Source organism: Cheilinus undulatus, linkage group 15 (assembly GCF_018320785.1).
Source record: "Cheilinus undulatus linkage group 15, ASM1832078v1, whole genome shotgun sequence".
Taxonomy (NCBI): Eukaryota; Metazoa; Chordata; class Actinopteri; order Labriformes; family Labridae; genus Cheilinus; species Cheilinus undulatus.
Window position 1 is genome coordinate 1,317,306 of NC_054879.1, and position 15,616 is coordinate 1,332,921.

Sequence of the window (15,616 nt, forward strand, 5' to 3'; positions counted from 1 at the left end):
CTACCCACTGGACATGGCCATCACTAATGTCTCAGTCCTTAGTACTGTGATATCAGCACCTCAAATCAGATGAAGGCCATGTCCCACAGGGACTTCCAAACTGAACTGGTGTCCCAGCTGTGTGGGGTGGACAGCACAGGCGTGCCCACCAAGAGGAGTACCAACCACATTCCTGTTGCCATTACCATGGTAAATGCCAGGCTGAAAGCCACAAAAGGCCACAGGAGTTTCCAACGCTGCCACCAGGTGGACAAAAAAAGTCCCCAAAAAAAGTCCTGCCAATCCTGCCTGTGGCTCTGTTTCTGATGGACAGAAACTGCTTTGCAGAGTGGCACAGATAGAAAAAAAAACTTTGCCCCATTGTATATAGTTTGAAATATTTATATATAGTTGGATCTCATCTAAATTTGACCTGTTATGTTACATTTGCACTATTTGGAACTCTGGGAATAGCTATTGGGGACTGTGGGAATACAAAACACTGTTGAAGTTCTTTGTATAATTTTGCAAATATTTGTTTTGAAGGGTTACAGCTGTCAAAGATAAAAAAAAAAATGCCTGTAAATATACATGTTTTAATGGAAAATATATGGATATAGGTTTACTATATTTCAATTTTACCTTTATATGTTCATATTTGCAACCTATTTTTACTTTTTCAAGTTTCAAAACAGTTCATTGAGCATGTTTTGTGTTTTTATTGTAATAAATAGTATTTTTTTAAATTTGGATTTGATGATTTTTGTGTATTTTTAGGCCCAAAATGGTAATAAAGTAGGTTAAAGTGAAAAAATAATTATCAAATCATAGAGAGAAAGTTGTGCTGAAAAAAAAAAGATACCAAACATGGGTATGTTAAAACATTTTTTGTGGGGTATATTAAGGCAAAATCAAAAGTTCTCAAAAATGGCCAAAATAGGCTCCAACCCCTAAGGGATATACAAAAAAGTAGTTTCAGTTTGGGCTCTGGTCACAGCCCCACCCTGTGGTGAAAACTCACAGTTCACACACCTTTACATCTCCATTTGTCTAGTATGAGAACAAAACAGGAGTCGATTGGCTAAAATCTCTTGGACTACTTCATTAAAATATAAACGCCAACAACATTTGACCTCTAGCTGTCTGTAGCATTCCTGAGGATGGCCCCAAGACACTTAATCATCTAATCATGACACATATTTGTGCTGATTTTCATGGATGTACCTCTTACCCAGTCCTTTATCCCACATTTGGGCCCCTGCGGGGGCCCAAATGTGGGACATTAATCTCAGAATTCTGACTTTAATCTCAGAATTCTGACTTTAAACTCAGAATTCTGACTTTAAACTCAGAATTCTGACTTTAATCTCAGAATTCTGACTTTTTTCTCACAAGTGAAAAAAAAATTTTCGTCTCAAATTTTTTTTTTCAGTGGCCCTAATACTCTTCTGTAGAAACTAAATCAAAACTAGGTTTTACAGAAAAAACTAAAACTAACTAAAACTGTACAGTGTGCTTACAAAATTAATGAATATAAAATAAAAATAGAGACAAAATTTTCTTAGTTATAGTTTTTGACACAGCCAGACTGACTGACACCTACATCAGAGTCTGGGAAGTAAAATTACCTGATCTGATTGGTTAAGACTTCACATAGTGGTAGTTTTATGTCTGGAGTTGTATTCAAACATCATCTTTAAACAAATAAAATGAAATGTGAAGAGTAGCCTGTTGAATATGTTTATTAAAATGTATGACGTTCTCTCAGCCCTTACATGTATCCGAAAAAAATAAAATTAACCTAAAAATAACAAAACGGAAACAAAGCATTGTTGCAAAATAAAAACTAAACTAACAAACCAGCAGTGAAAATGAATAAAACTAAACTGAAATTGAAAAAAGAAAGTGAAAACAAAATAAAAAAGAATGTTTTTTTTTTTTTTTAAATCCAAAACTATCATAACCTTGCTCTGCACCACGGACTTGCACCAAAATGCACCAAATATCTTTTGGGGGGAAATTTTCTGTAAAGTTATGTGAGGTTAAAACCCCCACACTAGTGATTGTTCTGACATAAAAATGATGTGTACAGCTACATTAGGGTCCTCGCCAACTAGAGGTCAGTGCTCCGGCCCTAATTAGGTACATTTGTCTACATGACAACTTGAGTTACATCACCTCTCTTTAGGCTCTGTAGGTACGTGTTCAAACCCTCTGGTGATGGTGTAAGAGGATAAAAGTGATGGTGGAGCCAAAATGAGGATCAGATCAGGAGAGGACGCTGTGTGTTTGTGCCATGCATGGATGTTTGGACTGTTAAAACTAAGCCTGTTAGACTCACTGCTGTGTGTGACTGCTGTGGTTCAACAGACCATAGAAGGTAAACATTTGAAAATGGTAATGAAATGGTCTTTTTCTGCCATCTATAAAACACTCTGCTCAAATTCTGTAACCCTGTCAAGATTTTCTGAATGGATGTCTTTGTTTTGATTAATGACAGATCTGGTTAACACCAGGAGGGTTTAGCATCTCTGTGCAATCACAAAGTAGCTACATCATATCTGCATGTGTTCAATCTAAACGGTAACATGGAAGAAATATGTGCTTTCTTCATCTTGTGTTTTCCTGCTGAAATATCATGTCAATGTAAATGTTATTTGGAGCGTTTTAGTTATTTCTGTCATGACTGTTTCTAACATGTCTGTTTGACTCACTGCTGTGTGACTGTTGTGGTCAGACAGAGCAGTTTAAGATGTTTTTCTGTCATGACTTATGTTTTGATGTGATTGATGACAGAAGCTGTTAAAGAGTGAAGGATCTGAAGGTTGTGTTTTTGCATTGATAACACAGGTACATCATATCTGCATGTGTATAACTGACATGAAATGTTGACATTCTTCTTTTAATCCTTTTTATCAATCCTCAAACACAGGCTGCAATTATTTCAACACTTGATGTCATTTTCCTGGAAGCTCAGGTGTGTAATATATCATGTAAACATAAATGTTAGAGACTTTTATTTTAAGTTACTCACTTTTCTGTCCTTCTTATAATCGGTCGTTTCTCTGCCTGTCTTCACTCTCACTTCTCCTCATCTAGCTCTGTTTTTGTCCTTTAAGAAGATGAAGAGTAACATGAGTGTGAATCCTTCATATTTCCAGTTCTCTCTGTTTGCAGATTATGGGTCCCTCAGATATCTGTTCTTCAGTCTGTGTCTGCTGATCTACATGACTATAATCTCTGCTAACGTTGTGATTGTTCTGGCAGTGTTCCTGGACAAGTCTCTGCATCAGCCCATGTATATTTTTATCTGCTGTCTGTCTGTAAACTCTCTGTACGGCTCAGCCGCCTTCTTCCCCAGGTTTCTCATGGACATTGTGTCTGATGATCATTTCATTCCCAGAGCAGCTTGTTTCACTCAGGTTTATGTTGTTGGAACTTATCTGACACACGAGCTAACTCTCCTCGTCATCATGGCCTATGACAGATTTGTTGCTATTTGTCAGCCTTTACACTATCACAGTAAAATGACAGCTAAGACGGTGCTCTGTCTGATCATTATTTCAGTTCTCTATCCGGTATTTCTTGGTGGAAATGTAATACATCAACTCCTCTCTATTCCGTTTTGTGGCAATAAGTTGCACAAGATTTTCTGCGCTTACAGACCTTTGTTGCGGCTGTCATGTGAGGACACAACAAAGAGGATTATTTTGGGTGAGACTCTAAGTATGACAACAGTCTTCATCACAATGTCCTTTATCCTCTACACCTACCTGCGCATCCTGCTGGTCTGCAGGAGAGGCTCGTCTGACGTCAGAGGAAAGGCCTTACAGACCTGCCTGCCTCACATAGTCTCATTTGTAAATTACTGCATCTCATGTTACTGTGACTTTGCACTGACTCAACTGAGGTTGGATCAGAAAAATACATTAGTAATAGTTGTTTTATCTCTGGAATATCTGATCATTCCTCCCATCAATAACCCTCTAGTTTATGGTCTGAGTCTGCCCCAGATCAGAGGAGTGATCTTTAGACGTTTAAGGTGTTGCAAAGTCATTATTGCTGTGAAACCAAAACCCAAAGAGTCACAGAAAGGCAAAGAAAGCATAAAATAAAGTTTTTCTTCCCCATTTAATTACATGATGTGTGAATTTGCTGTCTTTAATGTAACAGTATTCTTTGTCTATCTGCTGACATATTTCCCATAAACATCAGTAAGATTCAACCACAAAGCAGCACTGAAGGGCCCTCACACCCCAGCACATGTCAGGTGTACCCAACCGTGCTGTGTGCTGCAGCAGAGTAAAGCATATTAATCTTCTTAGGACTGCTATTTATCATGTTAAATGAGGAAAAAAAGGAGATTATATGTTAAAGATTCTTCTGCCTTCCTACAGTAGATGGTGCATTATCAAAATCATGTAATACACATTTAAACATACATTTTTGTAGAGGGGCAGACCCTAATCATGTGAGATTTAAAGCAAATCAGAACTTTAAGACTTTCTGTGAAGTGGTGAGATAACAAATTGCTCTCCAATAAAGAAATGGTCCACTTGTGCCACTTCCTGTTGCCAATAGGGGGTGCTACATCAAACAATGAAATTAACCTTTGTTTTGTAGAGGGGCAGACCTTGATAGTAAATGTGAGATTCTGAGGCAATCAGGTGTTTGATAAGAGAGTTGCACATACTTCCTGTCAAATTGGCGAGCTATTGAAATGCTCGCCATCTCCACTGAGACATCCTTCAATGAAACAGTTCTGTGCTGGGGCTTTCTGTCAAAATCAGAGCTCAATAGGTTAAACTCAAAAAGAGGAATGAAGATATGACCCATTTGTGGCATAGCCTGTTGCCAGTAGGGGGCGCTATAGTGAGATTGTTTGCATGTGAGCCTGTTCCGTGTGATACTGATGTCTTGCAATAAAAAGCAGAAGATCACACAAAGTTATTTACTAAAATTATAACGGGTTAAAATCATATGGCACCATCAAAAATGTCCTATTGGCTGAGCGCTGAGGTCAGCCCTACACATGCATCTCTATGTATACTGACTGACTGACTGACACAACAGGCACTGATGGCCATCTTACCACAACTCCTTGCAGCTGCTTCCAAAGTGGAGCTGTTGAAATGAGACCACTGGGACTTCATGGTCCAAGCATCCCCTGTGAGTCAAGAGAACTTCTGAAGGTGGGAGCTGGAAACCTTATAGACATTGGCCTCTGCCTAACACTCCTTGTTCACCTTTACTACCAGTTTAGGTCTGCCAAGTCTGTCTGGCAGCCTTTCCCACCATCTTATCCTATTCACCAGCTGCTCTCTTCACCTGAGTTTCCAAGTCTGTGACTGAAGATCAGATGATACAACAACAAACTCAATCATCATTCTTTGGCCTAGGTATTCTGCTACATGGCTCACTTAGGAACATCCCTATGCTTGGACATAGTTGTTGTGGCCATTGCACAAGTAGCAAGTCCAAGGCTAAGTACTCTGAACTGGTCTTTGGTGCGTACAGTAACTGCGCTCCGATCGATGATCTCAATAATAAGAGGTGACTCTCTCATTCAATGAAACCCCAACAGAACACAGCTGGGGCTTAAGATCATCCCCACACTTGGCTTGTGGCTCCCACCCAGAACAACTCCTAAATGGAAGAGAGTCCAGCCCCTCCAAGAGTTTGGCTCCAGAGAGTTTTGACTTTTGACAACCCAGACCAGTCTTCACTTTTGGATCATTAAAGGCCTTTAAAAAGTTGGTGAATAAAAGTTAAGTTAAAACCAAAATTGTGGGTAGATACTGCAGTGATAAACTGTCTTTACACAGAAGCACAACGACTCTTAAGTACCACCTCCAGGCAAAGGACCTATTTGCTAATGTTAGCAAAGGAGCTAACAACACAGGATCAAGCCATGGTTATCAAGCTACACCCGCGGGGTCCAGCAGACCTGGATTTGTCTACATAATGACAAAGTCTAAGCTCACTAATGCAATCAGTACTTGGTCACCAGAGACTGCAGACCATCAACATCACTGACAACAAGGGGCTTAGAGAAATCATCCAGATCACCTCAGATAACCTGTACAAAAGAACACCTACGAGGAGAACTATTGCCACAAGAATCCATGAACTGTATGGCAGCAAAAAGGCAACAAAAGTGGAGCAGCTGGCCCAAACTACATTTATTACACAGACAAGAGACCACTGGACATCAGAGGAGGGGAGATCTGAGCATGGGTTTGCATTTTCCACACCTACACCAACAGGTAACTCAGGATCTCTCCGGCTCAAAACTTTCAAATGAAGTTTCTCTGCTTCTGTTTCAGCCCACTGACTCTCCATCTGTAGAAGTTTGTTTTCTGTGTACTCCGGTTCATACAAATATCCTGTTGTCCACAGTAAACAGCACATCATCATCACTGCTCGAGTCGAAATCACCCATATCATCTTTGTTCTAGCTTGGTGTGGTGTTATTATCCCTGCAGAGGCCTGCAGACCCACACAGCTGATCAGAGGATATCAGTGCACAGCGGAAGGAGACAAAATGGTGAAAGCTGCATCATAAATTAGTGCCTGACACAGAGGGGTTTTATTGGGGAGAAATGATGTGCTTTGTACTTATTTGAGACAGCATACAGGCGAACCAACATCTTTTCTCAGAACATTTTTCCTTTGAATTCGTTAAACTATGGGGATAGAATGTTTCCATTTATAGCCACCATGAGCTCATAATAATCACAGGATCAACTTTCACAGAAATCACTGGAGGCTAACGCCACTACTATAGCCAAGCAGCTCATACCACCCAACCTCAAAATCCCCAAATATCCCTTCAAAGACAAAGAGGGGAGACACGCCGCATCACTTGATAGTCTCAAGTTAGCACGCAAACAAACAAACTGTCAACCTGCTAACGGTCCGACGGTCAACAGAACAATCCAATAAGAACCAGTAACTCTGCCACTTCAGCAGAACAGCAGCTGAACCGTTGATTTAGCAAAAGTATAACTGCATTATTATCAGCCTTTTATCAAACTAATGTAGATTTTAGACCATAGAGCCAGTTCACCTGGGGATAGCATGGAGATGACGTCATCACAACGATGAACCTCGGATTTCGGGGCTACGCTTCAAAACAACACAGTGCATTGTAGGTAGACTGTTTCTAGGCCATGTGGAGTGTTGCATTCATGGTCTACAGTACCGTGGGAAGTTGTGAAAAATTGTGAAACAGGTTGCTCTCTGCATCTCTGGCGTGACCACAGGCTGGGCCACTAAGTGGTTGGCTCTGGGCCACATGTGGCCCCTGGGCCACTAATTAAATAGGCCTGATAAACAATATATCAACTGTTTTTATTTCATGGATTTGTTCTCTGGGGTTCAATCCTCGATGATTTTATTTTTTCTAAATGAATAAGCGACATTACACCAACAATTATACATTGCCATTGTAGCCCTGTTTGTATGTTGTACCCCTTTAGGTTGATTAAATGATGTACAAACAGACCGTTGATCATTTTTGACCTCATATGTACTCTTTTTACCAAAAAAGGGGAGTACTATAATGTCAGAAACAAGAACCTGAGGGGAAAATCCTCTGTGCCTTTGTACCTTAGGGAACATAAATGGAGGCGTACTCCAATTTCTGTCAGTGTATGAAAAGCAGAAAGAGCGGACTTTTGGTCTGAGCCAAATCAACTGAATCACCAACTTTAACTGAACTCCTCTCTCTAGCTGGGTTCTATCTGCCCAGTGTTTTCACTGGACACTGTGAGTTTATGCTACATCACATAATGTCATTTGTTCTTTTCACAGTAGGTGTGAACTAGGGCTGACTGATTTGCAAAAATAATCTAATTGCAAATTTTTTCCCGATATTTCAATTGCTATTTCATATGCGATCATTATTAGATTACTTAACTTATGCGTTTTTTTTCCCAACAAATTATTGAAATAATTCAATATTATAACCTACATTCAGTCAGGAACACTCATCATGCATTTTACCATTTCATTGCAAAATGGATATGACCTACAGAAGGCTCTCCTCTAAAGATACTGCCTGAGTCAGTCAAGCAGCATGCTTTCACTTTCCAGAGTGCATGGCTAGAAACAACCATATGGATGGACACATATGACTGTGTATTAAAAACAATGAAATTATTTCAGAAGCAATTAATCCATAGTAGCATGAATCTGAATATGAGGATTCAACAAGCTTTAAGCTATAAAGGAGGCGGCCGGGGTGGAGGAGGTTAGGCTTGTAAAACTGCTGCAAAAAAATGCATGTATTAAACTGCTATTTTGACATATTTCAAGTTTAAGAAATATTGCCACTTTGGTAACACTTTATAATAGGGTTCCCTTTAATAACGTTAGTTAATGCATTATTAAGCATTAATTAACAGTTTAATAATATTTATTAAAACATTATTACATATTAAATAACATTATTTAAAACATTAGTTAATGTATTAATTGGCAGTTAATTAATGTCTACTGCTCAGAGTTAATTAACATTAGTTAATGCATTATTAAGCATTAAGTAACAGTTTAATATTTATTAATCATTATAATGTATTAAATAACATTAACACATTAGTTAATGCATTAAGCATTAACAGTTTAATAATATTTATTAAACAATATAATGTATTAATAACATTAATTTAAAAATTAGTTAATGCATTAAGTAGCAGTTAATTAATGTCTACTGCTCAGAGTTAATTAATACATTATTAAACATTAATAAAAGTTACATAATGTAATCCTATAAGCTATACTTAACCATAATTAACCATTAGTGAATGCTTTTTGGACCCTTATTGTAAAGTGTAACACATGTAACCCTTAGGTAACATAATAAATACTTAACTGCTCACAAGCATTAATTAACCATAGTTAACCATTACTGAATGCTTTTCGGACCCTCATTGTAAAGTGTAACATATGTGTCCCTTACGTAACACATAAGCTTAACCACTATTAGTTGAAATGTAGTTGAAGTAAAACATACTAGACAATTTCCTCAAGCAGAAATTATGACAATAGCCGACTTGTCATTACAAGGTCATGTCCAAGTCCAAGCTGAAGCAGCATGTAGCTGGACAATGACACGGTGAAATGGTTGAGAAACACTGTACATGACAGGAGACTTCATTCATGTGTTTTAGTCATGTGGCCTGATTAGCTGATGCTGATCACCTGGCAACTGAGCCTCAGCTGTTTTCTTGACATACCTGGTGGTGTTGACCCTCCCTATGAAATAGAGTCCTTTATTTGAATTTTATACAGACATGCAGTTCCTGTCAAGGTCTTGATGAGAGCAGGTGCAGAAGAGATGAATTTTATTATTTCCAGCTCCATTTGAACACATTAAAAACTTTTATTGAGAAAGGATTGTGTGTTGTTATTTTGATTGACGTCACCAAAGTCAAGAGAACACAGAAACACACACCAATGCGCGCTTTGCGCCCTAACACACACACAAATGCACCATCTCTCCCATTCACTTCATATGGGATATATGTGTGGCTGTCTTTGGCGACTGACGTCGCCAAAGACTTTATGGGGGACTGTATGTGGATGAGAAGCCACCCACCATCCTGTTAAAGCATTGTTTAAATGGGCTGCTTTATTGGAACAGCTCCATGTGTGTGCGTGATCAGAGCTCATTGAGGGCTGTATGTGTGTCAATCAACGATGACATCATCAAAGCACCAGAGCTGCTGTTGCCATGGTAATTAATGCCTGCACGGTTACGCATCACTGATCACAGATCAGTTACACCTGAGACAGCAGAGAGTAGTTTTGGGTGATTTTTGCTTGTAAACACAGTCTCTTTCTCCTCTCCGTGTGCGAAAACCATAAATGGTATCATCAAATGGATTTCGGCGTGAGCATCTGCAGGCTTGGAACTAGCAGTGATATAATTTTGGTGTTGATTGTGCAAGAAATGAGGCCAGGAGGGCGATCTAAAAACAGGCATCTTTTTGAGTTTGTAAAGAAATGGATCCGATTCTGTAACATTGCAGTAGATGGCCGGGATGTCCATTTTCTTGGGACAGTTGGTCCTCTCACGCCAAAACTGTGCATGATATGGCTTTGGTTCTTGGTTTGACAGTAGCTGGACAAGATTTCCTCCGTTTTGATATATTTTTTATGTGTGTGGTGTTAGATTTGTGGCCGTAGTCACTAGTTGTTCGCAAAAGTCTCAGTTGATGTGTTGGCTCTCTCAGCCTCTAAGATGATGACATCACCCACTCTAGCAGGGTGATTTTTCATGATTTTCACTCAACGTACAGGAGATTTGAAGACTTGCCTATGGAAAACCGTAAACCCCCTCACCATAACAAAGACATTCCTGAAGACGGAACAAAAATATCTGCGTTTTAAAGTGTGAATGATCTCTGTCGGTGAAAGTATGGCGAAGCAGAAGGGGTGGTAAAAAACCCTATTTTTGTGGTTTCATCGTCCCTCTCCCCATTCGTTTTAGATGGGACTTTTTTCGCAGTTTTTTGCGAATAACTTTGCGAAAAATTGGCGAATCTCTTAGAAAAGTAATAGCACACCAATCGGGAACAAACCACACATTTTGATGTATAATTTGCAGGGGTTTTCTCAAAGCCCTAGGAAGTGTAGCGCAGCGAAATTTTGTCCACAAGATGAAGAAAAAGAAATGCACGGAAGAACAATAGTGGCTCGTGGCATAGCCAGCTTTGCTATGAGGAGGAGAGTGGCTCGTGTCTTTGCCCCGAGCCCCTGATAAAAAAATTTTACACATTTTATTCAAAACAGATTATCACAGATAACATCTCAACTAGCACAGAGGACAGCTTTGAACAAACATGAACATGTCTTATTTAGTAACATGACAATAATGTAATAATAAAAATGTGTGTGTCTATGCTGCAGAGCCATATCAGACTGCCCTCTGTTTACCCTGCCTGGTAATGTCCGCTCCCTGTCCATCAGTCTTCCGGCTCAGTTAGTCTACAGGTCTATCTACCCAATCTGTTAGTCTCTGTGTATGTCAGTCTACCTGTGTCAGTCTTCCCCTGTCAGTTTCCACACTGCCCTTCCCCCCAGTCTGTCACTGACCACCCCCCGTCAGTCTCCCCACTGTCTGTCTATCCCTGTCAGTCTTCCCATGTCAGTCTCCCCACTGTCTGTTTGTCTACCCCTGTCTGTCTCTGTCTTGTCAGTCTGTTAGTCTACCTGTATTTCAGTCTCATGTCATGGAGTAACCTGCCTAGCAGACCATGTCGATGCTTTCCTCCAAGCCACACGTGCCACTCGATGACATAAAGGTGGTGTATGAGCAGATGCTCAGTGCAGTTTCCCCTTAATCTCCATACTGTCTCTTTATATGACCTCCAAGCCCTTTCTATGTGCTGGGTGTGGGCCCATGTCTCAGCATTGACATAAGAGACACTGTGATTTACTGTGAAATGTCTGTATCCCAGCTGAAGGAGAGCATTTCGATAGGCTCGCCACTCATCACTGATGACACATGAGCCCCTTTTAACATGATGAGCTATGAGTGGCACCAGTTCCCTTTCCTGTCCTTCTATAAGGGCGCTGCCCTGGTTGTCTTCGCCCTGGTCGCCTCCAAGTGCTTTGCACCCCCAGCATCCCGAGCACCCACTTCCTCCGCTTCCAGCCCCCAGCCATCCTGCCCCTTCCATACTGTGTTTTGGGAAAAATGACAGAACAAGAAATAAGAGGTTATTAACAGTGTGTCAGATAAATTAATAATGTTAGCAGAAATAGGGGGAAATTCATTTTCATTAAAGGTGCAATATGTAGAATTTTAACAACTGGGTATCAAACTGACAGCCACTTCGATATCAAGTTGACAAATCCGATAAGACAAAGTAGAATGCAAGATTACCATGGAATCCAGTAGTCACATCTGTCCAAGTCAATATGATAACTATAAATGGATTACTATAGCCAAATTTAAGAGTTTCTATAGGAATGATTCTGTCCCATTCTGTTTTCAGAATCAATAAAACATGGAACTGTACTGTACAATTTATAGGAAGAAAAGTGTGTGCTTGTGTGTGTGTGTGTGTATGCATGCAATGATACAATGCATCAAAATCAATTTTATTCTTAATTTTTGACATATCCAAGACTGTGATAAAAAACTATTGCCCCAGCCAAAAATTGTTTATTATATGAAAATATCTCAATTTTTGTGTGTTTTTTCATTGAAAAACAGTGACATCATTATGTAAACTGGCATTTGAAGGGTTAAAATCATGAAAATAATTGAATATTTGGTAGTTGTGACTGAAGATGATTGAAAGATTTAACCAAAAAAAGTGGAAAAAAATATTAATCTGTTATATTTTTATAGCGGTTTTTGGAAGTGGACATTTTTGTCCTTAATGACCTTAAAGGGTAGTCAATTTTAAATCTGATACTACACAACAAAGTAAAAATGCATCAAAATCAATTTTGTTCTGGGAAGCAGGTGGCCTAGTGGTTAAAGGCGCTCCCCATGTACACGGGCGGCCCGGGCTCGACTCCGGCCTGAGGCCCTTCACCGCATGTCTCTCCCCCACTCTTGACCTGTTTCCAACTCTATCCACTGTCCTCCTCGATCTAATAAAGGCTCAAAAATGCCCAAAAATAAATCTTTTTGTTCTTAATCTTTGACATATCCAAGACTGTGATTAAAAAAACTAAGCCAAAAATTGTTTATTATATAGAAAATAACTAATTTTTGTGTTTTTTTTTTTCATAAAAAACAGCTGTGACATCATGTTATCAAACTGGGATTTAAAGGGTTAAATTGCCAAAAGTATTTAAACAATTGGTAGTTTTGATCAGGACTGAAGTTGATTAACAGATTGAACCCAATAAAGTGGGAAAAAATATGTATATATAATGTTTTTATCAAAGTTTTTTGAAGTTTACATTTTTATCCTTAATGGCCTTAAAGGTTAGTATATTGAAGTGATACCAGAGGGTTAACAATTTGTAGCAGTTAATATAAAAAGTTACCTTTCTTTTATGCCTGAAGTGACTCATCTATCACCATGTAATGCCTCCTTCCCCCAATTCTCCGTCCTGGTCTCCGATGCAGCCTCTCCATCGCTGTCACACAGACCTCCCTCAGTTGCTTGCCATTTTTGAAAGGGTTCTTGAGGACCCAGTAACGTTGTCCATCATGAAATCAAGCTGGCGCAACCTCAGTCCTTGAGAAAACCTTGAAATACTATGAAATAATTTCAGTCAAAACCCAATGACTAATGTACAGTAAAAGCCATAAATTAATTTAGGCACACTTAAAGGTAACCTGCCACTGATTTACTTAGTGTAGTGTTGTCAACAACATTCGAAACATAGACAACTATTACCAAAGTTAGAAATCTCAGTATTGTGACAACACAAGCTTAGTGGGCAACACACATCCAAACACCAAACAAAATAAATGTATTATTAGTCAAACCTGTTCACAAATTTCAGCCAGTTAAACAGAGACACCTTTGATCTTGTGAAAATCGACTTGTGTCGAATAGACTTCTTGCGCTTGCATTTGCGTCGCTGACACCTCCTGGAAATACAGTAATGACAGATGTATGAATTAGCATGGCTAAGACATTCTGTGCTGGGTTCAGGCACCACTTGTCTTGGTACAACTGTCAATACTATATGACAAACTGGGTAAGAGGCACTAAGCAATATCAAGAAAACAATTATTCACTTAATTTTCTACCAATTTCCAATCATTTGACGTGTTAAAAACTTCACACATGTAGATACAGGAGGCTTGGATACATTACAAATGGCGGTTTTACTACCCAAATACTTTATGTTAACAGCAGTTTCCACGTTCTGCTTGTAGTAGTAGCAATAATAATAATAATAATAATAATTATAATAATAATAATCAGGGTTTGACATTAATTTTTTTGCTCACCAGCCACGGTGGCTAGTGGTTCTGCAAACTTACTAGCCACTCAGTATTTCCACTAGCCACAACTTTGGTGTTTGGAAACTCTGAGCTATATGCAAAAATTTGGTACAAAGGGTATGATATGACACACGTGCTCTACTTTCCCTCACCAATATGATCAATATCAGCTCTCCTCTTAATAAAGCACTTCTCCCTGTTCATATGAAACAGCACACTACTGAGATGTGGGTCAGACTGTTAGAGACAGTCATCTAAGAGTCGAAACTCTTAGATTTTTATTTTCTTAATGGATATAAAGTTTATACTAAAATTAAAATACTGTTTATCGGCTGTTTATTAGAAAGAACTACAGCAGATTACAAGAACATCTCTAATTTTTCACTCTGACAAATCTCCACCAGGGAATATTCAGTGTCCAACTTCTCCTGTCCTCTGCTCTATACTGGAGGAAATGTTTTCATACCTGTGTCTAATAATAATTAAAATATCTCTTTAAATAATAGATGACTTACATTTGGTGGTGAAGCTCACATTTGAAGAACATTAAACAACTGATGTTCAATATATTTATATAAATCACAGTTTAGTTGAATTCTCTTGGACTCCTAAGTGATCAGTTACAGACTTTAATCCTTCTGCCTCTGTTTCTCACTGCCTCAGTGAACTGATTTAAAGTTTCAGAGTTCCTCTCGTCTTTTATAACCATTAATTATCGATTAATCGCAAATTTATAGTTAACCTTGAATATACAAACATTTAAAAGTTTCAATGACATTTAAAGTACACGCACCTTTGCGGAGGTTTTTAGCATTTAGATCGCCTTCAACAAACAAAGAATATAGATGGAGTATTAATTCAACAATATTTAGACACACCGCCCGCCCTGGCTTGCACGAGCGACAGAGACACACAGCTGGAGCACACACGCGCATAAACGGCACTGATCCTCCATGGGCACAGAGAATAGCAGAAAGAGAAAGTTCAGGTCTGAGTTTATCCTGCAAATTCTGAAACATTTTCCCCTAACAGATAGAAGCCTTCAGTCTAACCAACACGTCAGTGCGAGTGTGTGTCCGTATATGTCTGCGAGTGTCACGTTTGTGTGTGTCATGCAGCATCAAAGCCCTTGGCGCTGCGTAAAATACGCATGAATGGATAAAGAGACCAGACACCTTTCAGTTATTTTGGAGGGAAATTTGAGCCTTTATGTGCCGAACAGCCTCTCTGTAACAAGTCTAAATCATAAGGGCTAACAGACAAGCACTTTCGGAGTGAAGCAGAGTGTGACACTAATAAATTCAACCCGCCATCGTGGCTAGTTAGAGTCACGCTGCTACCCGCCATGACCGAAATCCACCTGCATATGGCTAGTTGGTGGGTGTAAATGTCAAGCCCTGATAATAATAATGATGACCACAAAAGTTATCCCACAATATTAGCTACAGTTACTTACCATTCAAATCGGTCCATGGAGGCTATCTTTTGCTTCAGTTTCATTTTAAGGTGACACCGATTGCACTTGATTTTCCGTCTCAGTATTTTTTCTTTTGGAGCCATTCAATTAGTTTGAGGTGTTTCTTTGTGGTTTTTATGCCTTCTGTCAGCGCTCTCAACTTGGTTGCTAACTTTAACCCACGCATGCTGTGCTTCTGTGCAGCTAGGTGGATGGATATACTCCATGGATATACACTATGGCAGTTCGACTGG

At 39.2% G+C, this 15,616-nt stretch overlaps 1 protein-coding gene across 1 annotated transcript; it reads left to right on the top strand.

Annotated features, from left to right (window-relative positions):
- The first annotated feature begins 3,101 nt into the window (after positions 1-3,101).
- LOC121522558 (olfactory receptor 10J5-like) lies at positions 3,102-4,094 on the top strand. Its single transcript, XM_041807090.1, has one exon. It carries the CDS (start codon positions 3,102-3,104, stop codon positions 4,092-4,094), a length of 993 nt encoding a protein of 330 aa, XP_041663024.1.
- Positions 4,095-15,616: the final 11,522 nt, after the last annotated feature.

What these genes read in the sequence shown, in the direction of transcription:
- LOC121522558 (XM_041807090.1), top strand. Translation starts at nt 3,102, where the DNA reads ATGAAGAGTAACATGAGTGTGAATCCTTCATATTTCCAGTTCTCTCTG.